Source organism: Zootermopsis nevadensis, unplaced genomic scaffold (genome assembly GCF_977971745.1).
Source record: "Zootermopsis nevadensis isolate Lab colony 2312 unplaced genomic scaffold, Znev_1.0 Znev_ptg000023l, whole genome shotgun sequence".
In the NCBI taxonomy this organism is placed as follows: Eukaryota; Metazoa; Arthropoda; class Insecta; order Blattodea; family Termopsidae; genus Zootermopsis; species Zootermopsis nevadensis.
Genome location: NW_028259155.1, coordinates 2,179,470 through 2,203,260, shown reverse-complemented (window position 1 = coordinate 2,203,260; position 23,791 = coordinate 2,179,470). Strand labels below are relative to the sequence as shown.

The 23,791-nt window shown below is 38.4% G+C and overlaps 2 protein-coding genes across 8 annotated transcripts in view; one reads left to right on the top strand and one right to left on the bottom strand.

The window, feature by feature from the left end:
- Positions 1 to 1,106: 1,106 nt before the first annotated feature.
- On the bottom strand, positions 1,107 to 4,910 carry LOC110839503 (uncharacterized). Of its 2 annotated transcripts, none has more exons than XM_022083749.2 (4): positions 4,747 to 4,910; positions 3,268 to 3,561; positions 1,570 to 1,755; positions 1,107 to 1,338 (listed from the first exon to the last, which is right to left on the bottom strand). In XM_022083749.2, exons 2-4 carry the CDS (start codon positions 3,469 to 3,471, stop codon positions 1,189 to 1,191), a joined length of 540 nt encoding a protein of 179 aa, XP_021939441.2. In that variant the 5' UTR covers positions 3,472 to 3,561; positions 4,747 to 4,910; the 3' UTR covers positions 1,107 to 1,188. The 2 variants fall into 2 exon arrangements, with proteins under 2 accessions (XP_021939441.2, XP_021939443.2); XM_022083751.2 differs by having other exon boundaries at positions 3,268 to 3,515.
- Positions 4,911 to 6,539: 1,629 nt separating this feature from the next.
- Positions 6,540 to 23,791, top strand: part of LOC110839492 (cell adhesion molecule Dscam2-like) — a 186,116-nt gene continuing 168,864 nt past the window's right edge. For 2 of the 6 annotated variants that reach the window (XM_022083714.2, XM_022083715.2), the window contains exon 1: positions 6,555 to 7,516. The gene's annotated coding sequence lies outside the window, so the exon portion shown is untranslated. Of the gene's footprint in view, positions 7,517 to 21,982; positions 22,110 to 23,791 lie in introns of those variants that run through there. The other 4 variants (XM_087354719.1, XM_087354717.1, XM_022083712.2 and 1 more) reach the window with 4 other exon arrangements.

Sequence of the window (23,791 nt, the reverse complement as noted above, 5' to 3'; positions counted from 1 at the left end):
TTAAGCTATGGATTTTAAGACAAAAAAAGGTCAATTTTACGAGTTTTAACGTAATCACTAATTCGATTTTTTTTCAAATCATACTTATATGATATATCCATAATAAATTAAAACAAGAAACTTAACAATAAAAACAACAAGGTTAATCTCCATAATTTCTAGAGACTGCACTGTTTACGCGAAATAGCCGTCACCTTAGGTTATGTTAGGTTATGTATGGTGTCATGCAGACGTCAACTTGGCAATTTAATACAACTTTCTCTCACTGCAGCGCGCGTGTTGCATGGATTTGGATATCCGGTCAAGTCCTGGAACTACCAGTTCTGTCACTTACAAAGATAAACCACGAACAATGTGTCGTCGAAGTTATTTAGTACGTGTGGTACAGCTGAGTCCTAGCAAAACATTAACAGAGATTTTATTTAGTAGTAGGGGAGAAATCGTATTTTATATTCCTAAGATTTTAGTCGTCCGGATTATACGATTTGCCGTCTTTCATCGCCCAAATAATGCAGTGCACCAGAAACCGACGGGGTAACGAGGTCAGATTTATGCGTGATTATATTTCACGCTTTACATCCAGTATGAAACTGTTCTTAGCTACAGCCAATAAATATTATTTTAATTTTTGGTGTCTCTTTGATCTAATTTATTATTTAAGAACGCGGTAGACTTTATCGCCTCTTAAATCATCGTCAGTATTATTTTTGTTATGTAATAGAGAGTTCAACCGTGGTGGTCTAGCGGTTAGAACGCTGGCCTTGTAATCCTGGGGGTCTCGGGTTCGATTCCCGGCAGTGCCCGAATTTTTAACTTGTGTTGGGCAAGGCCGTGGTCTAGGTAACACGGAGTTTTCCTCCGGGGCTTCCCAGATTTCTCTGTGGCATCCCAACAATTACTCCATTCACACACAGAAGAAGGCAATGGCAAACCACTTCTGGATCATCTGCCAAGAACGTATATGAACAGGTCCCAGTACGAGAAATGGATGGAAGGATGTGTCGCCAATCTCCTATAAAGGAGACATTTCTGCAGATACAGATTTAACCCTCAGTCATACCATAATATTTATAATGTTTACGCGCACATAGAAACATCTTTTACAATTTGCCGTTTATTTATTTATTTATTTATTTTGAACTGAATAATAAACACAATATGTGAGCTGTTCTCGTATATTCTTACGTACTACACAAATATCTCGTGGTCTGAAGTGTGAATTCCCGAGTCGTATGAATCCTGATAACCATGTTGGGGACTGCTAGCTTTTATTCTCTGCGAACGATTAAGTCTTATCGGTGGGTATGAGACTTGATGTCTCACGAAACTTCGAGAATGCTGGAAAAAATAAATATATATATAGTAGTATTAAATTTTTATAATTAAAAGATTATCATGACCTGTTTTGTTTCTTGGCTTTTAACGTCATCTTTTACCTTATACACTGCCCGTGACGGACAACTTTTCTGGTAAGATGCTTATGAATTGAAATGCTGTATCCTTCGTAATTACAAATTAAGATATTTCTTTAACTAAATTATGTTTTTGGATGACGATACCACGACTGACCTTGGTGCACTTACGGCCGTTTTCACTTGAGCTGAGGCTGGACAGAGTTGAACACGGCGAGTCGTAAGGTGACGATGACTCATCGGAACTTGGACAGCACTCAAGCTGTTCTCTGAGTTCCAGTATTTCCTCCTGCAGAGCGAATAGTTGTTCAAAAAGTTCCATGTCTTGAGCGATCAGACTGACCTGCAAACATTGGAATACGCGAATTGAATTTCTGTATGAATTCATAAAAATAAAAAAGAGAATTATAACTAACCAACTAAATGGCTTATAGAACCCGAAGGTTCATCACCGAACTAACCAAAGCCCTCCACAACAAAATCCAGCCTCCTTCAACTCCTATCTCCCATAGATCCCGCCTGAGATTATCCTCCCATCTACGACTAGGTCTCCCCAGAGGTCTCTTCCCCTCAGGCTTCCCAAATAGTGGACCCAACCAACCAGATGGCTTACGGAACCCGAAGGTTCATCACCGAACTAACCAAAGCCCTCCACAACAAAATCCAGCCTCCTTCAACTCCTATCTCCCATAGATCCCGCCTGAGATTATCCTCCCATCTACGTCTTGGTCTCCCCAGAGGTCTTTTCCCCTCAGGCTTCCCAACCAATACCAGGTGCACACCTCTTGCCTCATCCATGCGCGCTAAATGACCAGCCCATCTCATTCTTCTCGACTTAATCACCCTGGCAATATTGGGGGAGGAGTACAGAGTTTTAAGTTCATTTCGTGGTTTTCTCCAGACACCATCGTATTCTGTCCTAGGCCAAAATAGCGGATTCCTTCGTAAGAACAAAGAATTCCAAGTTCCTCGCTGACATGGATACGAACCAATTCTTGTTCAGGTACAAGTTTTATCTATTTGAGTTTAAAGTTTTTGTTAAGTACGTGTAGAAATGAAAGTGGTAGTAATTAATATCCGACTTTGGGTTACTTGAATGTCGCCGAGAGACAGGCGAACCTGTCTGGGACAAGGCGTCCACCGAGTGACCTCGTTTGGATGAGGTACAGACTTCGTGGCATCGCGAGATATTGAAACAATCTAAAGCTCATTACTTAAAGTTAAGAAAATTGCATAGAATCAAGACATTTAAGAACAGAAGTTGGAAAACGTTAAACTTTGGTGTATTACAAGTACAGAAGAAGGCCTTTAGCTGGTGAGTGTTGACGAGAGATAATCCACGTTTTGCGGTTACGAAGTCAAGGCTGTCTAGATCGACAAGGAGAGACACGTTCTCCTTTTAGCATTCTCATTGTTGTAGCGACACGTGAAAGACTTCTTGGAAGTATTATCTTAATATCTGTCGTACGTACGAAGTGATTCAGATGTTTGCAATTCAGTGCGTTTCGATTGGGTCAGTGATAAATACACGAAATCATGTCGTGTTTCTTCAATCGCCTTCAGTGAAAATAAAAACACGTCTTTTTCAAATCTGCAACTCCTTGTTTTCGAAACATTATTATATTTCTGCTTCAAGTCTGATTGTTGTAACTTTTGTGATGTTTTAAAATCATACATTGTTGGAAACAAAACACAATCAGCTTGAACACCATTTTTAAAACAAGCTCATTTTTTATATATATTTTCCAACGTCTGTATAAAATAACCGAACTTGGTTTATAATTAAAAACACAAGATTGTCCTCATTGTTAAAAGCGTCACGCCTGAAACAAACTGTTTATAGACGTAAACTTACAATTTCGGATTTGAGGTGATGTATCTTGCTTCGTAGGGCGTCGAACTGTGATGGTGGGGCGAGAACTGTCCGTGGGTCCGAAGGAGCTTTGCCCCACAGGGCCTGACGAGATGCGTTTCGATGCTTCCAAGCGATGAAAAAGTTACGAGACAGAGCGAAGTGTTGGATAGGGACTGGTGGGTCGACTTTCAATGCAGTTTCCATCAGCAGCGGCCATTATATTCATCCCCATGAAGTAAGAACTCAGTCTATAAGCCACCAAGATGCGTTTTTTTCAAGGGGGAAGCCATATTTCTGCACACGAGAGACAGATTCGCGGAAATCCATAGTAAAATTACGCAAGCGACTATTGAATTAATAAATATTTTCGAAGTTCAGTCGTACCATATGTATCACGTGATTTAACTATCAGTAAACAAGTTGATCTTTTTAATGGTGAAGTGTGGTGTTTTCTTCGCGGTCCGGACTGAATTCTTATATATTATTTAAACGAGATTCGGTTTCATAAGGTTAATTAGTACAGTAATTAGTACATAATTCTCTCGTACAGACAGAAATTGTGACGTATAATTCTTTTATATTGGATATAAAGTCTTTGAGTCATATATTACACAATTTTTAGAAGGTAATTTGCAATGAGAATAGGACAATTTAGGTTTTAGAAAAAATACCAAGCCTCTATCAGGACTGTAATAGTTGTGTAAATTGACGAAAGGTAAATCTGATTCAGTCATATCTCGAAAGAGAAATGACGTAATATGGAAAATCCGGGGGAAAAATACAAATACATTTGTAAGGATAAATGTTAGGCTAGAGTATAATTATCTGTGCGTTATTTACCGAGCAAATATATTGCTTATATATGTACAGAACACAGAAAAATACTTGTGCAAAAATTGTCTTTTAGAGTTTCAATATTCTGAAGACGTATTATTCTGTAATGTAGCTTACAAGCACTGCAAGTTTTTATATTGTTTACTTATTATATCCAAATACATGTTAAACCATTTCTTGCATTTTATGAAAAAGTGACGCCGTCTAGGATAATTTATTAAGGAGTTAATTAATTCATTTTTTTAGTCGTCGTCACGGAAGTGTTGTATGTGGACCGAACACGAAATTGCACCTAGGGTTAATACCGTATTATTTAGTATTAGTATTTTTTTAAAAAAAATTAATATAATTTTCTGCAATGAAATGACCTTTCCAGGTTGACTAACGCAATATTAATTTGCGATTTAAGATGAAACATGTAGTTGCGTGTATTTTTTTAGAGAACTGTACTAAGCGTCACGAACGTATCGATCCTTTTTAATTCCAAAGATTATCAGTAACATTTTATTTTGTATTTCAGGGATTATGTTTATCTTTGCAATGGAGAATAGTTGTGTTTTCTTTGCGGTACGGGCTGGATTCGTAAATGTTATTTAGACTAATGTGGGTTCAAAAGTTAAAGGATTAACTACAAATTTGACTTACGCTAATCTGTCTCTCGAGTACGGATTTTCGATTCCTTGTTGGCACGTACGAAAAATTTATTTCGATAACACGTAACACACGGAATTCACCAACACAGCAACAGAGCTTCGCCCAAACTGGTGTTCGCCAGTCGAACGTAAGTGAAAGCAGTTTCGAGTTCATATGGCATATAAAATTGCACCCAATTGAAACCTCTCAAGGTTTCTTTAGAAACGAATAGCTGCTGTGATAATGTATTACTCCGCGCTCAACCTGTCACTTCCGGGCAAAGAGACGGTCGGTGAAAGGAGTTTATCTCAGAGACAGGACAAGTTTGTTCTTGTGAGTGTCGCGTGTAGTTCACTGGGAAAAATATATACAGGAGCTGACCAGACTTCATTGTAGCTTTCCACCTGCTAGTAACTTCGATTTTGCTGGCTTTAGGGACTATTTTCTCGTTGGCTTTGCACTTAGTGGGTTTCCTCCGCGTTTTAAATCCGCGGACCAGTGACAGTGTCTGCTCATTGTACGACAAAATCTTATATTTGTCATTATTTAATATCTTTGGAAAATATCAGGTATATGAGATATTTATTTTTTATACTAGATTACGTTAGGTAAAGAATATTTTTGTGTGAATTAGAGACACGAAATTATACAATATAGATACGTAAGATGTCTGTTCTTGTAGATTTCGAGTTACAATTTGTTCACGGACGAGATTAAATCATCCAAGCACTTGAAAAAATATTGCAGTCTTTGTGTCTCCACCATCAGCAGCGGCAGTGAAGTGACTTGTGTCAGAGAAGGTGTGGCTTGTAAAATCGAGAAATCGCTCTTTGTGGTCCGCATTTACATCATAGGACGCCTGACAGCTGTTATGACAGACATAAATTACAGCGTGACCTTCGAATAGTCTAGTAGAACGTTTCAACTGCGATCGACCTGAAGATGGAAGACTCTACTACCTTTAGTCATTCATCTATTTAAGTCTTTAAGTAGAATTTCGACATCGCGTGTTCACGTTTTCGTGACTTCCACGAATATATTCAAATTATGTTATAACATAAGCTTTGGTCGTTAAAATCCATAATTCCATAAAAAAAATATGCTAAGTAGCTGATACAGTGTCGTTAATTACTCATCCAGCCCTCACCGATATGACGCATGGAAGTAATATCGATTTCTATTAAATCAATGAATTAATATTTAATCGCCTTAATAAAGGATATTATATGCAGTTTCCATAAGCTTTGGCAGCAGCTGTGGGATTTCTGTAACGCTCCCGCAAATGTTAAAGCGTCACGTATGCTGTATTACACACGCACGGATTCTCGTTTGTTATACGCTATTGGATGATTTTAGCTGTGTACACCGTTCCTAATCACCTTTATTGCAAATGGATTTACACAGATACGAGAATGTGACCTGATATCACAAAATCCATTCCAATAACTTTTAAAGCAGACAACCAGAAGACACTTTCAAACGTTACCCAATGTCATAATGTAGAATATAACTCCATTGTTCCTATTTTGAAGTTTGAATTATCATACCAACTCATTTGAAGTTGTTTTCAACAGTTATCGATGCATTGTTATATAATCAATTGAATGAAAAGTTTTGTACTTGGTATATTATTAATATGAATCGTAAATTCCTTAAATTTGCGAGGGTGTTCACGTTTTTATGTGATTCATTCAGATTAATTGAACATTTATGGAAGCCACGTAATATATAGTCGCTTTCAAGGTGAACTAAAAATCATACCCCAATACGTAATGTTCTGTGACACTGAAAATCTTTCATAGATGGCAGTGAGACCAATGATCTTTGAAAGAAACAAAAGAAGTTCAAGGTTGCACATTAGTTCGAGACGCTTCTTTATCGAAACAGGTGTTCATGGCAGTACGTGACGAATGATGGAGGGATAATGGAGTAATGTTTGTGGATTATTTGCGTCGTAGAAATTATCAGTGTTTCTTATTTGTTTTCGTCCAGAGGTTAATATTATGCTGCTATGTGCTTAACAAATAGTTCACGTGAACTGTGTTTTGATGTGGGGCAAAAGTGCTGTGTAATGATGGCGATATAAATCTATCTTTCGTGTTGGTTTTGTTAACGCTAATATCTAAAGTTTCGTTTTTAGTATTATAACATTTTTTGTTAATATGTTTGCTGTATTTATGGGGTTAAAACGAGCCAGCAACGACACTTAGATGGGTCGTGAATATCATGTGACTGATGATTTAGTTTAATGGGTCATTTTTTAAATCTCGAAATGGAACATTACTTCTTCGTAAAATACTTTCACCCCCCCCCCCCGTGTTGTGAAATATGTCTTCTTACGCTGAAGATCAAAAATGACATATTTGAAGGTTAACTGCTAAGTTGAATTTTGAGACCTGGAATGATGAATTAAACACTCCATAATGATAATTATATGAGAAGTTTCTAGACGTTTCCCTTTCGTCAGTACACTAGATCACAAAATGCATCGTTATAAATTACAGATTGGAAGTACGAATTCGCCTCGTTCATATCATAAAATCCTACTATGGTGTGTGTATATATATCACGTAAGTTGATTGTCTCGTGTTGGTAGTGGTGAAACATGAAATTAATCTAGTGACTTTCAGAGAAGGTTGTCGCTACTGAAATAGTTGCGGAAGTGTTCGCTCGATTGTTATTTGTGACAAAAGCGCGGCAAATACGTCTCCAGTGCACAGAAGAAATATTGTGAGATTTAACAGTGGCGAACAAGACGAAGGACCATCCTCCCAGGAACAATGTGAGTACACTCTTTTAATTATAATGTGATAGTTTTTTTTACAGCAGCGAATCTTGACCCTTTGAAGCCGAAACTTGTCAAAATAATTTATACATTTTCTGTCCCTATCGTCAAGTAAACGTAACAATTAACAAATATCAATTAAGTAATGTTGTTTAAGGAAATAATTGTTGTTTACGTGAAGCACGTAAATAATTTCTGTGAGAAAAATGCAGATTTATTGAAAGTTAAAAAGCAAGTGGTATATATATATATATATATATATATATATATATATATATGTATATACCACTTGGCGTTAAAGGGTTAAGAATGCATGGTAGTCATATTAAAGCTTTAATTTATGTATTAAAAAGTTATTTCCCCTGAAAGAAAAGATATTGCTTGAACATTTGTTTGCTCATTTTGTTTCCTGTGATGGGGTTTGTGGAAATGTAGCCAAGACAGGAAGTTTCTTAACTAAAATTAGGCATTTACTTTCAAAGAGTTTGATGTTGACTCTGCAAAAGTGCTTTCAGTCCACGTGTCTATATATATTTTTCCCCCCCATGTTACTGCATTTATCACTCTCAAATTTTGTAGAATTTTAATAGTGATACTAGTGCCATAACTATTAATACATACCATTCAAACTATTTATGTGGAAATATGTACTTTTAAATACACGGGTTTTTGAGTGAGAATTAGTTTCTGGGGGGATAACTTCTGAAACGCCAATAAGTTTTGGTCTGCTTGCCTAATATTTTTTCTGTCTGGTATTTCTTTAGCTGATTTGAGCAAAATAATTTATGGTCATCATAGATAATGAAAGGTACAATTTTTATAATTTGTGGTGTGAATAATTCGTCTTCCAAACAAATCTTCATTTATTAGATACGTTTAGTTATAAAAAAGAGTATAATTGTTAGATTAAATACATGAAATTTCTAATATTCCAGAATATGTTAATAACTAACTAGATGGCTTACTGAACCCGAAGGTTCATCACCGAATTAACCAAAGCCCTGTCCTGGGCCAACAAAATCCAGTCTCCTTCGACTCCTATCTCCCATAGATCCCATCTGAGATTATCCTCCCATCTACGTCTAGGTCTCCCCAGAGGTCTCTTCCCCTCAGGCTTCCCGAATAGTGGACCCAACCAACTAAATGGCTTAGGGAACCCGAAGGTTCATCACCGAATTAACCAAAGCCCTCCACCGGACCCTGTCCTGGGCCAACAAAATCCAGTCTCCTTCAACTCCTATCTCCCATAGATCCCGCCTGAGATTATCCTCCCATCTACGTCTAGTTCTCCCCAGCTGTCTCTTTCCCTCAGGCGTACCAACCAATACCCGATGCACTCATCTTACCCCATGTAATGTCGGCCATCTTTATGGTTTTTCGCAATTAGAAGGTCAAATGGGAGAATATTGTTTTGGAACACCGTGTGAGAGAAGATTTTGCTGTCATTGACAGTCGCGTCGACCGACCGCGTTGTAATGTTGTGTCGCAGTGAGTGGAAGGACATGTTGGCTCTCATTATAACAAAACATAGCTTAAAAAAAAAATAATTACGAGCGGTTATGCTTTTGACGTGTGGGTTGCAGTTTGAATAAATTAACTTTTAGCAACAACCAATCTGTTTTAAGTGTCGATAGAATTCAACATACATGCAAAAGTTTTCGGGTGTGCAATTAGGAGACATTTTGTTTTAATGATTCTTACTAAGTTTTGAAAAATATTTATGTTACCTCTTTCTGTAAGTGTATTTGAATTCTGAGGTTGTTAGTTGAATATTCGCGTATATACCCAGGTATTTATTTATTTTATTTCCGTTCAATTCAGATCGTATTGGAGAAAGGAAAAGTTTTTCCTGCGCAATGATCATAGTTAAGATCTCATTTAAATATTCTCTTAGTAAGATACAATTTGAACGAAGCAGAATGTACAGAGTGTCCCACGTAACTCGAAACCCACCTGCTACCACGCGACGGCTCTGGTCCGCGCTGTGGCCAACTCATTTCAATGTATACTTCGCCCGATGTTATTGCGGCCGTGGTGAGTTCCACGTTAAGTGGGACACCCTGTATATAAGCCGTTTTTCTACCTTTGTTTTATTAAATTGGGTTAATCAAATTTAATAACGTGCTTTGTATCAGCATGGTTACCGGAAAGAAATAATTATACCTTCACTGATTTAATCATCCGCTTTTGCGTGTGCCGGGAATCATATTTCTTCCTCATACCAGAGCTTGTACTCCGATGAATGCGAATTTTTTTTTAAGTCTGGCGTTTTTTAGGACGCGATTTTTCTGAGAGGCTTGTGCATAGAAATTTAATAATTTTCTGTAAATTATACACATCGAAAAATAAAGTCTTGTCCGTCCATTAATTGCACGATGAAAATAATTTGATGACATTCGAACCACGTGTCATGAAACGTGCTTTATTTTATGATACATTTCTAGGGCGATCATTCGGAACTAAAATGAATTATATGTTTCCGTGACTTAGTATAATTTGTTGAACCGAAATGTTTTAAATCATCAGATTCAGGCCCCATGGAAATGTTGTTGTGTATACGTAAGCCTGTTATATTTTTACCCAAATTTCTACGAATTGTCTGGTATGTGAATTTTTCTTTTGTAAATTAATAAATTTTGTTCCCGTAAAGAATAAATTCTACGGAAAAGAAATAGGTAGTAGGCAGAGATGCTTTTTTGTTACTTAAAATACGTTCTGCGTTGATTGCAATATTCGAAAGACCTTGGGGAAGGTGGGAGACGGAGCTGACATCTGTTAGTGTCCATTAGTACCAGATCGTGGTTTAATGCTCAATTCTGTTGTTGGTTTCGCTGTGTCTCAAATTACTATTCTGGAAAACGGAAATTAAACCCAGCATACGTAGAAATCTGCTCCTAATTTGAACAGAGCAGTCCAATTAGTCCAATTTCATTTATACGTGGTCACTTCGCTTGTTGAACATCGAATCCATAATTTTGTTAGTAGACGATAATAATCCTATATGAAATTGGCGCTGTATATTACGATAAATTTTTACTCAAACACAACTGACTGATGTAACGAAATGGTCGTAATAGAAGTAATTTTTCATATTTGAAAAAAAAAACTTTAATGACTTTTATTGGTTTGCTGGCTGTAGGCAGACTTCATGAAATTCGGAAATATCCCCATTAGACCACAGGACGGTTAGGATAATTTAGTAATAAACTCGGATGCAGACGAAAATATGAATATTTTACAAATTAATGTTAAATTAGTCAAATTATTTGATACAAGTAGGATAACCTGTATCTTGAATTAGGTTATGAAATCGGGTCGGATTTTATAAGAAGAAATTAATAATTCATTTTGCTTTCGTTACAAATTTTTAGCTCTCCCTTTCGTATCCAGTACACACCATTCAGCGTAGAGTGCCTCCGCCACGGTGGTCTAGCGGTTAGAACTAATCCTGGGGTCTCGGGTTCGATTCCCGGCGGTGCCCGAATTTATAACTTCTGTTGGGCAAGACCGTGGTCCAGGCATCAAAAAAAAAAAGGGAGTCACAGGAGAAGCGTTAACTGTCGCGGTCCAGGTCGAAACCATGTACTGGAGAGCAGTGAATCCTGCTAACCACAGAGCAGTGAATCCTTCTAACCACAGATGGTTAGAAGGATTCACTGCTTTTCAGTACATGTTTTCGACGTGGACCGCGAAATTTAACGCTTCTCCTGTGACCCCCTTTTTTGAAAAATGCCCAACAGAAGTTATAAATTTGGGCACCGCCGGGAATCGAACCCGGGACCCCAGGATTACTAGCCCAGCGTTCTAACCGCTAGACCACCGTGGCACAGACGTTTTGTGTCGAGTTATTTTTGCATTGTGTTGTCGTAAAGTGCAGGTAGGTTTGTATCAGGGTACCTGATAATAACTTTGAAGCTGTTTTTACCTGAACATTAATTGAACCGTTTTAAATACTGATTTTAAAACAATTATCTGTTTTGAGCATTTCCTGTCCTTTGTGTTGTATCTCAAAATAAACTGTTTTATTATCGATTATTTGTTATTACAGTCATATTAATTATGCCATAACAGTGGTAAAGTAAAACCTGTTAAATAAGTATATAAAATCTTAGGAACAATTTCTATACCGCGTGTGCCACAGGCGGCCTAACGCTTAGGGGAGATTCAACGACGCGTTGAGCCACGTGGTGTGGGAATAATTCTTTGTAACTTTGGCTCCGATAACTTAAGGTTAAAAACTGTCTACAAATCAACCGATTTCTGCAATAAACATTAGAATATATTTAAATATAGATTATAAGTCTAAAAAGTAGGATGATGATGATTCAAGTGGTGGTGATGAAATCTCTTAAAGTGCCATTTAACATTTTAGTAGGTTTACCATAATTAATGGATATTGAGCTTTTATGAAGGAGTCGGTTTCGGAGAATATTATACCGACTCCACCGTCAGCCCCGGCTTCAACGCGGGTCGATATTGAAACAAGGCACACGAGGTGGGTGGAATAAGGAGTAGTGGGGGGGGATGCGTAATTAATGCAGCGAAGTGTGGCCCTTTTGTGCAAGACAGTAATAAGCAGCTCGCGCTTTTGGAAGTTTTATTGGAATTTTTAGCGTGTAATTTATATATAAATATTAGTAGAAATTTAATTAACCCTTTAAATCCCGGTGGTAATTATATGAACCACTTCAACAATCAGTAATTCTATGTTTCTGTATTTGTGTTCTGTATGATTCTCAGTTTAAACGGCGATTTTTTTTTTGAACAGCGTTAACCAGTTTATCTTCGTAACGGTAAAGAGCTGTGTTTTCTTCGCGGTACGGACTGAATTCTTTAATACTAATAAGACGAACTATGATTCTCAATGTAAACAGCGATTATTTCCTTAAACAGCCTTAACCAGTTGATCTACGTAATGGTGAAGTGTGGTGTTTTCTTCGCGGTACGGACTGAATTCTTTAATATTAATCAGACGAACTATGATTCTCAATGTAAACAGCGATTATTTCCTTAAACAGCGTTAACCTGTTGATCTACGTAATGGTGAAGTGTGGTGTTTTCTTCGCGGTACGGATTGAATTCTTTAATATTAATCAGACGAACTATGATTCTCAATGTAAACAGCGATTATTTCCTTAAACAGCGTTAACCTGTTGATCTACGTAATGGTGAAGTGTGGTGTTTTCTTCGCGGTACGGACTGAATTCTTTAATATTAATCAGACGAACTATGATTCTCAATGTAAACAGCGATTATTTCCTTAAACAGCGTTAACCTGTTGATCTACGTAATGGTGAAGTGTGGTGTTTTCTTCGCGGTACGGACTGAATTCTTAAATATTATTTACACGAGCTTCAGAGGGTTAAATGTGGACAAAAATTTAAGAATTAATTATTTCAGCTGTGACTATAGCTAGGAAAATAAGCACGATAGATTATGCCAAAGCAGATTTTTTTGTTTTTGTTTTGAAAATGCGATTTCAGAAATAAAAGCCACGATATCAAAGAATTTAAACTAGATTCGAGTTCCCGTGAAGTTGTTTTCTGTGTTTTTTGGAACTATGTAAAACCCCCCGCCCCCGATTAAAGTTTATTTTCGCCGAAACGTGTCGTAAAATCTTTACCCCGTTAATGTTTTATTAGATGATGTGCTTAACTTAAACTAAACTTAATTGTCAACTGAACTTGACTGTCAATAATCTGTAGAGTTGAGTTTTAGGTTTCGACCGAATATATTTCTAAACCAAAATGGTCATTATTTTATAATTCTGTTCACGAACAGTGGAATAATATCCCGAGTTCGAAGTGATATTTATTGAATTTTGGTGATTTTGGTGAAACAAGATGGAGGGTTTTTGCAGCAGCAAATGAAACCTTTCGCAGGCTGAGCTGTAATTACGTCTGGTCTGAGTAACCCTCTCTTCTTCATTCTGCTGCTCTGCTATTCTATCCTGTCCCATGGGAAATTTCACCGCGCATCGGTCAATTTGCCTTGACGCGGTTGGTGTTACTGCGTACTCCAGTACGTACGTACGTACCATCCTAGCGGCCGAGTCCTGTTGCATATTTCCATTACCTACGACCTACATAAAACACGGACATTTGTTTATTTACCTCATATAAGGTGCTTCATAAGAGAGATATCAGAGGCCTGCGTTGAAATGAGCCCCTCGCACATGGACACCCCTGTTTTTGTCAGTCCTGATGGTTTTTACCCCGAGATGTGTAAGTAGAATGTGGGCTGGTTTGACGATTAATTTTAAAATTAAAAAAACAGGACGAGGTTTGGGAAGATTACGATAGTATTCGGACAATAGGCACGGCCCGGAAATACGTAACTCGCTAATTTCACGCCAGGGGAGCTACAATCGGCTGTTTTACTACGCGCCAAAATATGTTGTGGGAGATTAGAATATTCAGTTGGTGCTGTCGAATTCGGGGACCTTCGACTCGCGACATGCCATATTCTTCAGTTATCCCCTCAGAGTAGCATAAATTATTTAACGACACTCTACCAAGTTCAGAGGTTATGCGTATATTAACTCCGTAGTGTAAAAATCCTTCTCTTGGAAGATAATTCATTCGGGTAGTAAAGAAATTTTAACTTTTATGGAACATGTACGCAACTTTTCTACAACAGCGTGTCAGTGGGTCCTCAGCCAGATGAATCCAATCCACTATTCACTAAGTAGACTATTTTTATTTATTGTTCTGTCTGACGACAGGTCCATATGAACAGGATCCTTCCATCCTTTTCTCGGACTGGGACCTGTTCATATACGTTCTTGGCAGATGATCCAGAAGTGGTTTGCCATTGCCTTCTTCTGTGTGTGAATGGAGTAATTGTTGGGATGCCACGGAGGAAAACTCCGTGTTGCCTAGACCACGGCCTTGCCCAACACAAGTTATAAATTCGGGCACTGCCGGGAATCGAACCCGAGACCCCAGGATTGCAAGGCCAGCGTTCTAACCGGTATATGCCTAGTATATGCTTGAATAGTTCACGAACTTTGACACACTCGTTTCATCTCCATCGCTGAGAAACGATCACCAGCTCTTGATGATGTACGAGGACACAGACTGTGACGTATTGCTAGCTCCTCCAGTATGTTTGGGAGATTAATTACCAGCTACTTTTTCTTAAAATCCACATAAGAAAGAAATGTTCGTATTTTTATTTCGCTGTTAATTTATGTGTAAATTACGAAGTAATGTAACAAAAAAGCACTTGAGAGAACTACAATATTGTTAGCAAGAGAAATTAAAAAGAATAAATTAGAAAAGATTAAAACTCTTTCATTCGGCTGTTGAAATTTCGTAGTTTTGAAATTTGCAACCAGTCATTTTGGAATGTAAGGAACGGGTTATAATTTTAGGGGCACTGCAGTTGAAATTTTTATCACGAATACGTCTGGGGTGATACAAAAATATATGCTTTGTGGACATATTTGACTGAAGGGTCTTATTTTGGTCATCGAGATATTAACGTTTGTGCAATGAAGTTTCTTCCAAATGCTCGTTCAGTTGCGATATATTTTTTTTTCGAAACGAAATATTAAATTTAGTTTTGTTTCAAGGTCATTTTCTAATATCTGCTTAATCTCACTTAGTAATATGACTTGAATTTTTTCGTCCCGTATTACGTGTCGAAAGAAAGAAATGGTATTAGTGAATCAGTTATTCAGGAAGAATTTAACACTGTTTCAGCTTTTGAGATGGTTTTGAGAAGAATTATTAAGCAGTTTTAATCTGACAGCAGTTGACTGGCTAATTGGGTGGATATTCGAATTTCTCATTGGTTGTTCTTTTGCCAAATTGATTCTGTAACATGGTCTAAGCTGTCCTCTGTGATTTTTGCTCTCAGAAGATGATTTTTTTAAATTTATTTTTGGTTCCTTTAAATACGTTCTCAATTTCTGTGATGGCAAAGCGTCTACTGATAGGATAATTCGTGAACAATGAGTTGGAAAGCATTTGGACGAGGAATTCTTTTGTCGGCGTCTCGATGCCCTGCGTCTGTTTGTGAGTGTCGTATTATGCCTTGAGGCTTCTGTTGGTTTGATTTAGAATTGAAGTCGGCGTCGTAGTTAACGCGACGCTCAATGTCGGTTCTTAGGGCTTCACCAAGGCTTATCATGTCGTGTCTCCATAATCAGGGCGATGAGTCCTGATGATGGAGGCAGGAATCGCTTGTGAAACGTCAGTAAACCTATACCAGACTACAAGGCGCAGTATAACAGGATATGAGTTGTGAATTTATAGAAAATGACTGTACCTCGTTCCCACCTCAGAGTACGAAATAATTGGAGTAGCAAAAACAAATGCCAGGAAAAAGTTTGAAAGTCTATTAAAGTGTGATAACGACGGGGTATCCCAGCGGCGTTCCTCTGAACCTCTCCCGCATATTAATGTATGGAAATGCATGCAAATGAGGCAGGGAACGGAATATATGAGGCCTCGTCCCCAGCCGGCAGCTAACTCGTCCTAGGTGGCTCTGCGTACCTCTCACCTCCCACGCAAATAAGAAGAACACTGGAAGTTACCATCCTCGAATGACAAACAAACAATTTACACAGATCAGTGTTCTAGTGATACACTGACTCTGAGAAACTTCTGAAGCTTAAGTTAGTTTTATTATTTTTTTTATTTATTTAGTGTTCTGTCTGACGACAGGTCCATATGAACAGGATCCTTCCATCCTTTTCTCTTCTCGGACTGGGACCTGTTCATATACGTTCTTGGCAGATGATCCAGAAGTGGTTTGCCATTGCCTTCTTCTGTGTGTGAATGGAGTAATTGTTGGGATGCCACGGAGGAAAACTCCGTGTTGCCTAGACCACGGCCTTGCCCAACACAAGTTATAAATTCGGGCACCGCCGGGAATCGAACCCGAGACCCCCAGGATTACAAGGCCAGCGTTCTAACCGCTAGACCACCGTGGATCTACTTAAGTTAGTAATGCCGATTAATTTTGACAGGAGTTTTAACGAAAGTTAAGTAGAGGAATTAGGTATTTCAAATACTTGGAGGTAGATTCATGGAAAGATGCATGGTATAATCTTACGACTTTTTAATACAGTTCAAATTTTTAAGTTTCGGACTGTAAGATTGGAATTTGTAGGATTTTAGATTCCCGGGTTGTTACGCCGTGTACTGTGATAGAAGTTTACAGACGTCTCAGCAAACACTTTCGAAACGTCGGTAAACTTCTATCAGACTACACGGAGCAACAAATCATATTTTGCTGCTATGAGAACGTGAAATTTCACGTTATGGGAACTGATAGAAATTATGGGGAAAAAGACAACTCCTTAACAACAATTTTTCTCATCGATGAACACAATAGGATGATACAATGCGAATTTATGTTTCGGTGATTAATTCAGGTTAGCTGAGCTGAAGGAAATATTACAACTGCGTGGAGGGAATTGACTTGTGATTCCATGGCGTCGATTATTGTGAGGGGGCGAACTGGAACGAATTTATCCCATGGTAGGCTTCAGTGATGGCGATGAAGCTCCGGTTTCCATAACAACAGAAAATTTATTGAATAGCTGTCGGCTGTCGAATCAACCATTAACAATTTAAAGCTCACCGGTAACAACATGAGTCATCAGCTTTAAGAATCATTAACTTCGCATTTTGTATCTATCGATTTCGAATGATTTAAAAAGGGATTATTGTCTTAAACAGGAATAAACAGCTGATCTTCGTAACGGTGAAGTGCTGTGTTTTCTTTGCGGTACGGACTGATATATTAAATTTTATTTCGACTGGTTTCGGCTTCGAAGTGGCATGAGGTTTTTTTAAAGCTGTATAATGAATAGATCCATGATATTTACCCTGCAGTCAATTTTAGGATGATGAATTCAAGGAATATTAGATTTGTGAGGCATGAGAAAATGTGAAATTTTTTTTACAAAATTTTGATTTATAAACCTAAATGGAAGAGACCTCTCGGAAGACCTGGTCGAATATAGGAGGATAATATTAAATGTTATTGGAGTAGGGTTTGATGGTGTGAAGTGGATTAATCCGGTTTGGATAAGAAACAACGATTACTTTTGTGAACACGGCAATGAACCTTCAAATTTCGTGGAAATTCTTGACTAGCTGAACAGTTATTAGCCCATCTAATAAATGACTCTGCTCCATTGAATTTGCTGTCTTTAATAAGCTTAGCAGCAACAGAATTAAATCGGGAACTTCTTTCTGTCTCTGACTGTATTCTGAAAACAAAGGTTTTTCATCTGAATGTACGACGCCCATTTAAACGAATGTTCAACTGATATGCAGGCAGATTTATTGCGAACTGCGTACAACAGAAATATACAAAGTACACTTTCATAGGTCCATGTTGAAGTACCATTAATGTAGAAAAATACTGTTCAGTACACTTGTTCCGATAGTTTATCCACATTTCGCAGTTACAAGAGCCACATATTTTGGTTGCCAAGTTACAAGTTTTGCGATTAATACGGGTGATAACGAATGTTGGTAGTCTGAAGTTAAAAATCTGTCGCAGACAGAAAATAGGAGCGGAAACATTAGTTTAAATACAACTACAGGATTATGTAAAGTTTTAAAATAAACCCTCTCATTCTCAAGGTCAACAAATTCTTGATAGAGTTACAGATTCGTAAGGCCTGACGGCTTTGTTCCGTGTTTTTCTCAGTTACTCAGTTGAAAAAAGTGACGCTGAATCATAATAATAATAATAATTTAATTGGTAATAATGCTGTAAATAATTTTTGATTATATCAGTTCACTACTTATAACTACTCATTTGAATGAGTTCACACGTGATTCTCAAGGGACAGTGGAGGTCTGATCCTTTGGACATTCAGTGATGCTAGTTATTAGATCATCGATGTCTCTCGATTCACTGTGTGCCCGTCAGATGACTCTGTCACCTGGATAGCCACGTGGCTCGGGGGAAGGCAGGAAAACTGCGCAGGTTCCAGGAACTCTTGGGCACTACGCACTGTGAATGATTTAACACTGCTGTACCAGCGGCCCAAAATTATAATTGCCTGTTTTGAGATGTGTCAGCTTTCAAAATTTCATACGTTGTTATAAAAGTAAAGTTGTCCCACTATACGCTATGTAGGCGCTTAGGGGAGGAGTGTTTTATCTCTCCTACTCAGTCTTTACCTCTGCAATACGCGTTTTACCCCCGGGGAAGGACCCCGGTATCCATTGGATAGGTGAGTCCCAGAACCAGTCTGGACACATAGGCTAGAGGAAAAATTCTCTGACCTACTCAGGGAACGAACCCCGGTCGTCCAGTCCGTAGTTAGTCATTATGCTGAACTACCCTGGTTCCCCATAGGTTGTACTTTTATGATATAGATCAGTGGTATTAAACCTTTTTTGTTCGCGTACCCCCAGATATAATTTCTCTTCAAATTTGTACCCCAAAAAGTTGTTGGTGTATAATTCAAGTTATACATAGTATATAATCTACATCTAAAATAAATTAAATAAATTACATTACTGATTATTCAGTGTTTATCATAAATTTTTTTTTTTTAAATTTCACGTACCCCTAAGATGTCTTCGCGTACCCCAGGTTGAATACCACTGATATAGATAAATACAATGAGCGCCCATTAAACGTCAGTAATCTAATACTAGACAACATGGCGTAGCGTCGTACAAGACAGAAATTTGTTATCATAATTTTATATTAATAGCTTCGGATTACTGAAATTTTTGATGTTGATGGCCGTCTGGTCATGTGAACATTTTAATGGAAACTGTTTTTATAAATCGACGGCTTAGGATGCCTGGGAGGCGACTGGATTTTGCTGGCTCGGGACAGAGACCGGTGGAGGGCTTTGGTTAATTCGGTGATGAACCTTCGGGTTCCCTAAGCCAGCTAGTTGGTTGGGTCCACTATTTGGGAAGCCTGAGGGGAAGAGACCTCTGGAGAGACCTAGACGTAGATGGGAGGATAATCTCAGGCGGGATCTATGGGAGATAGGAGTTGAAGGAGACTGGATTTTGTTGGCCCAGGACAGGGTCCGGTGGAGGGCTTTGGTTAATTCGGTGATGAACCTTCGGGTTCCGTAAGCCATCTGGTTGGTTGGGTCCACTATTTGGGAAGCCTGAGGGGAAGAGACCGCTGGGGAGACCTAGACGTAGATGGGAGGATAATCTCAGGCGGGATCTATGGGAGATAAGAGTTGAAGGAGACTTGATTTTGTTGGCCCAGGACAGGGTCCGGTGGAGGGCTTTGGTTAGTTCGGTGATGAACCTTCGGGTTCGGTAAGCCATCTAGTTGGTTAGTTTGTTAAGATGCCTGGGAGAAGGTGAGGAATTAAGTTTTAAAATGTATGTAACAGAATCTCTTGGTTAGATTGTGAAATGAAGTCCATTTGTTTAGTATCATGAACGCTTTTGAATCCTCGAATTTTTGGTACCAGAGAATTAGATTAGATTAGCTTAATAAAACAGTCACCATGACGACATTTCGAGGTACATATTTTTTTGTTTTTTCTTATTACATACCTCCGGTATTTAATATCGACCATGTGTCCGCTGTATTACCGACCCAATATACAGGTCTGATGGAACTGATACATGGACGTCTGTTTTAAAGGCACTCTCTTGTAATGAATTACCCGTCTAGTGATTGTATTTGTGTTTGATTCGCTGCTGCTCCGATGACCAGCATCTGGGAGAGCGTATGTTCCTATTACATTACGCAAATTGCATACCATGCGACGTACATGCATGTCTATTAATAGCCTAGTAATTATTGGTCTGTAATAGAAAGAAATCGTTCAACGTGTTTAGACCAAATAGGTTATCTTCGGGTACGCTGTGTTAATCGTGCTCTGTTTCGTGATATAAATAACCCGTGTACAGGTATTGAATGTACAGTAACCATCGTTGTGAATTAAATATGTATTTTTTTGCAGGGTTAAAATACATGTAATTAATATCGTAAAGAAAACTGATTTTTATTTGTGAGCAGATAGCTTATCATTGGTAACGTATGGCCCGCTAAGGTTAATGGAAATGTCCATCTTTATATTTGATATTAATGCAGTTTATTGAAGCATTATCTTACAAATAACTTCGAAAGTGCAACTTTTATAAAAAAAAATTCGTAAAAAGTGAATTTAGTGTGAAAATATCATGACTGAAGACATTTTTGCCGTTCACTCCAATACAAAAGCTACAACCTGACACTCCAGACCTCCGCCAGACCCCCACCGTAGGCGCCGACATAGCCTCTTTTGAATTTATTCCTACCGGATTTGTTACCGTCTTACTTAATTTTAATTTTTACCGAATTGCACGTACTCAAAACTCGACCAGGTAATTGTGACAGAAATTGGGTGTTAAATCTGGAAAAGTTGAAATAAAAGTTTTTTTTACGTTGGTCGGCTCTGCGGCTTTCACGGCGTTGGGGGACAGAAAATTTATTTTTGCATTTTGGCGGTAAAAAAAATCTGAAAGCTGCTGTCTGGAATATAGAGGAGATGCAAGGATAATATTATGATACACGGTTATCTTATGGAGATGGGAAGTGGAGTGATTGGTTTCCGTGCTGCCAGTGTCGGACCTTTGCATCGTCGATCGTCAAATATTTGGCATGTGAGATAATTAGTTGGCAAGGGACCTTCTGGTTAAATAGCCAATAAGGCAAGATCTACGTTTGAAGATTGCTGTCTTTTGGAGAGAATTTTGTCACGACGATTTATCAACTTATGCAGTTATGCAGAGAAAAATGGGCGAGATACGATAGACAATTCCCAAGATATGTTCAGGTACTTTTGTGACTGGGCTGAACAGCCTTTCCACGGACAGAATTCGAAATGTATAATTTTCGAATGCGAATCAGACGTTTTACCGCCTCTGGAATATATGTAAGTTTTAATTTAATTGAAATTCCTCATAAAATTTTTCGTAATGAACCAGTGAAATAGGGATTTTAGTGTTATTAATCTAATTACGCTGCGTAAGTAACAGAATTTTCGTGAAAATGGAAAAGCAGAAACGTCGGTTCTTTTGTTATTTATATTTAACAAAACTGGTAGATAAATAACATGAGTCCGAGACTCATGTGTGTTTGACGGGAAACAGTAGATAAAGCTGCTCACGCGTACCAAGGGCTTGGACAGGTGTGATTCTAGTGGGGAATCGGTGCATTTGTCCCTGGTGATCGCCAGGGCAGCAGCAGGTATGTTCTCTCAAAAGGTGGACTCATGTGTTTCTGAAAATTACCGAATTTCTTAAAGTTTCCCCCTCTCAGTGTCCGCACCACAAACGCGATCCTGAGTTTTTGAATGAAATCTCGGCGAGATTCCTTTTCCTGCTACCCGTATCGTCTTGTGAGGAGGTGGGGAGGGGGATTGCGCGGACAATGTTGGGCGCAGGCGACAAGCTACTGGCGCCGACGTCTGTGGGGGAGGGGGGGGAGTTCGAAACGCGGACCCGCGCTTCAGCATCAGTTTCGAGCGGAGACTCGGGAGTGTAACGGCGTGGAACTACGTCGCGTAACGTCTGTGAGATCTCCTCTCGTGTGAGGGCTGCTGCGACCTCAGCGTTGGACACCCCTTGCTGCCTTAAACAAGCAGGTATTCGTGCTGTACAGTAGTGTTAGTTAATCGCTTGTTAAGACTGGCGGGAAAATCTGATGTTACAAAGACACACACGTTCATAAATGTTATCCCATGAGGTCGAAAGTACCTTAACAGCAAATGATCACTAAGAATGTGAACAACACTTGATTATTATTTTGAAACGCTGCTGTCAAGTCAAAAGCCAGAAAAGACTGTATTATGTTTGTGATATGTAGCCAAACTCAGATGTCGATGAATGTTTACAATCTATTTATATTTATATGTGCCTATGTTATTTGTCCTATAGGTAATCGGGCCCGTTATCATTATTTAACGTGTATATTTGAATGTTTACGTAAAAATTAGCCGTCCGTGGATTTGTATTATTACTGGGCTGATGAAACTCAGGATTCTGTAACCCTTTGAAGCCGAAGATCGTCTGAATATTATTTAAGAATTCAGTCCGTACCGCGAAGAAAACACAATTCTTTACCGTTACGAAATATAAACCGGTTAACGTTGTTTAATGAAATAATCGCTGTTTACAGGTGACAATCATACGAAACACAAATGGAAAATGAAGTTTTACTGACGTTTTAAACAAGTGAGACATATAATTACCACAGGTATTTAAAGTGTTAAGTCTTCTTTTTAAATTTTTGGCAGTTAATATCTACATTTTGTCGTTTTAAGTAGTTTTACTTTCGCAAGTAATTGAATTGAAATATTTCACGTATTTACTCTCTTGCAGGTACATGTAATCAAAAATTATTTTAATTAATGTAAAATTATTTTTTTTATTAATTGCCCTCCAGCGTCCGACATTTTCCACTAGTCACATGGACTCGTATTTTAATTGGATCGCTAGGTCTTTGCTAATTGGCACACGTCGACATATCGTGACAATCTGTAACATACGGTTTTCTATATCAACATTCTCTAAGGTATGTTAATGACTGTCTAAAGGTTTGTGCCATGTTGAGTCACTAGGACACTATTCGTTGTCTAAGGTATGTTTTGATAAATACGACATTTTGGGAAATGTCTACTTCTGTCTTCAGGTCATGTCTCGTCATTAAACTGATGGAGTTTTATTATTTATTTATAATCATTAAAATTAGTGGCGATAGTTTAGATCGAACCCGCGATTTATAAAATCTGTCAGGACTATAACAACATATCTCTTGAAGTTGGAAGTAGTGCAAACTGTCGAAACGTCGTGTGTATAAAATATAATTCACACAGTGGATACTTCAGGTAATCTGGCCTTTATCGGGTACTGAACCACGGACATAACCAAAACAGATGAGTCGTCGGCTCAAAACCATTCAGCCGAGCTACATTTCCCGAACCTTGAAGGATTGACACAGCTTTGTCGTGTTCCTGTTTTCTGGAATTTCGCATTTTACGGTAACAAGATGATTATTCCCGCCTCGAAATCGCTCTTGTACCCGTATTCCGTGATATCCCGGCACGTACGTGTTTCACTACACAGTTTCGCGTTGACGACTACATCCGACCCTTACTAAGGAGCCGACAATTTTTATGTCCGTCGTTAAGATTTTTCTGGAGATACTTTGCTTTGTAATCCTACAAATGCACTTTACACGGTGTGTCAGATTTTTTGTTCCATCTTCTTACATCAGCGTTCTTGATTTCTGTCTTCCGTTTTATCCTACATCACTTTTCTTCTGTGA

What these genes read in the sequence shown, in the direction of transcription:
- LOC110839503 (XM_022083749.2), bottom strand. Translation starts at nt 3,471, where the DNA reads ATGGAAACTGCATTGAAAGTCGACCCACCAGTCCCTATCCAACACTTC. An exon ending in ATCACCTCAAATCCGAAATT is followed by an intron (nt 1,756 to 3,267) that starts GTAAGTTTACGT and finishes CAATGTTTGCAG; the next exon opens with GTCAGTCTGATCGCTCAAGA. An exon ending in ACGGCCGTAAGTGCACCAAG is followed by an intron (nt 1,339 to 1,569) that starts GTCAGTCGTGGT and finishes TATTTTTTCCAG; the next exon opens with CATTCTCGAAGTTTCGTGAG.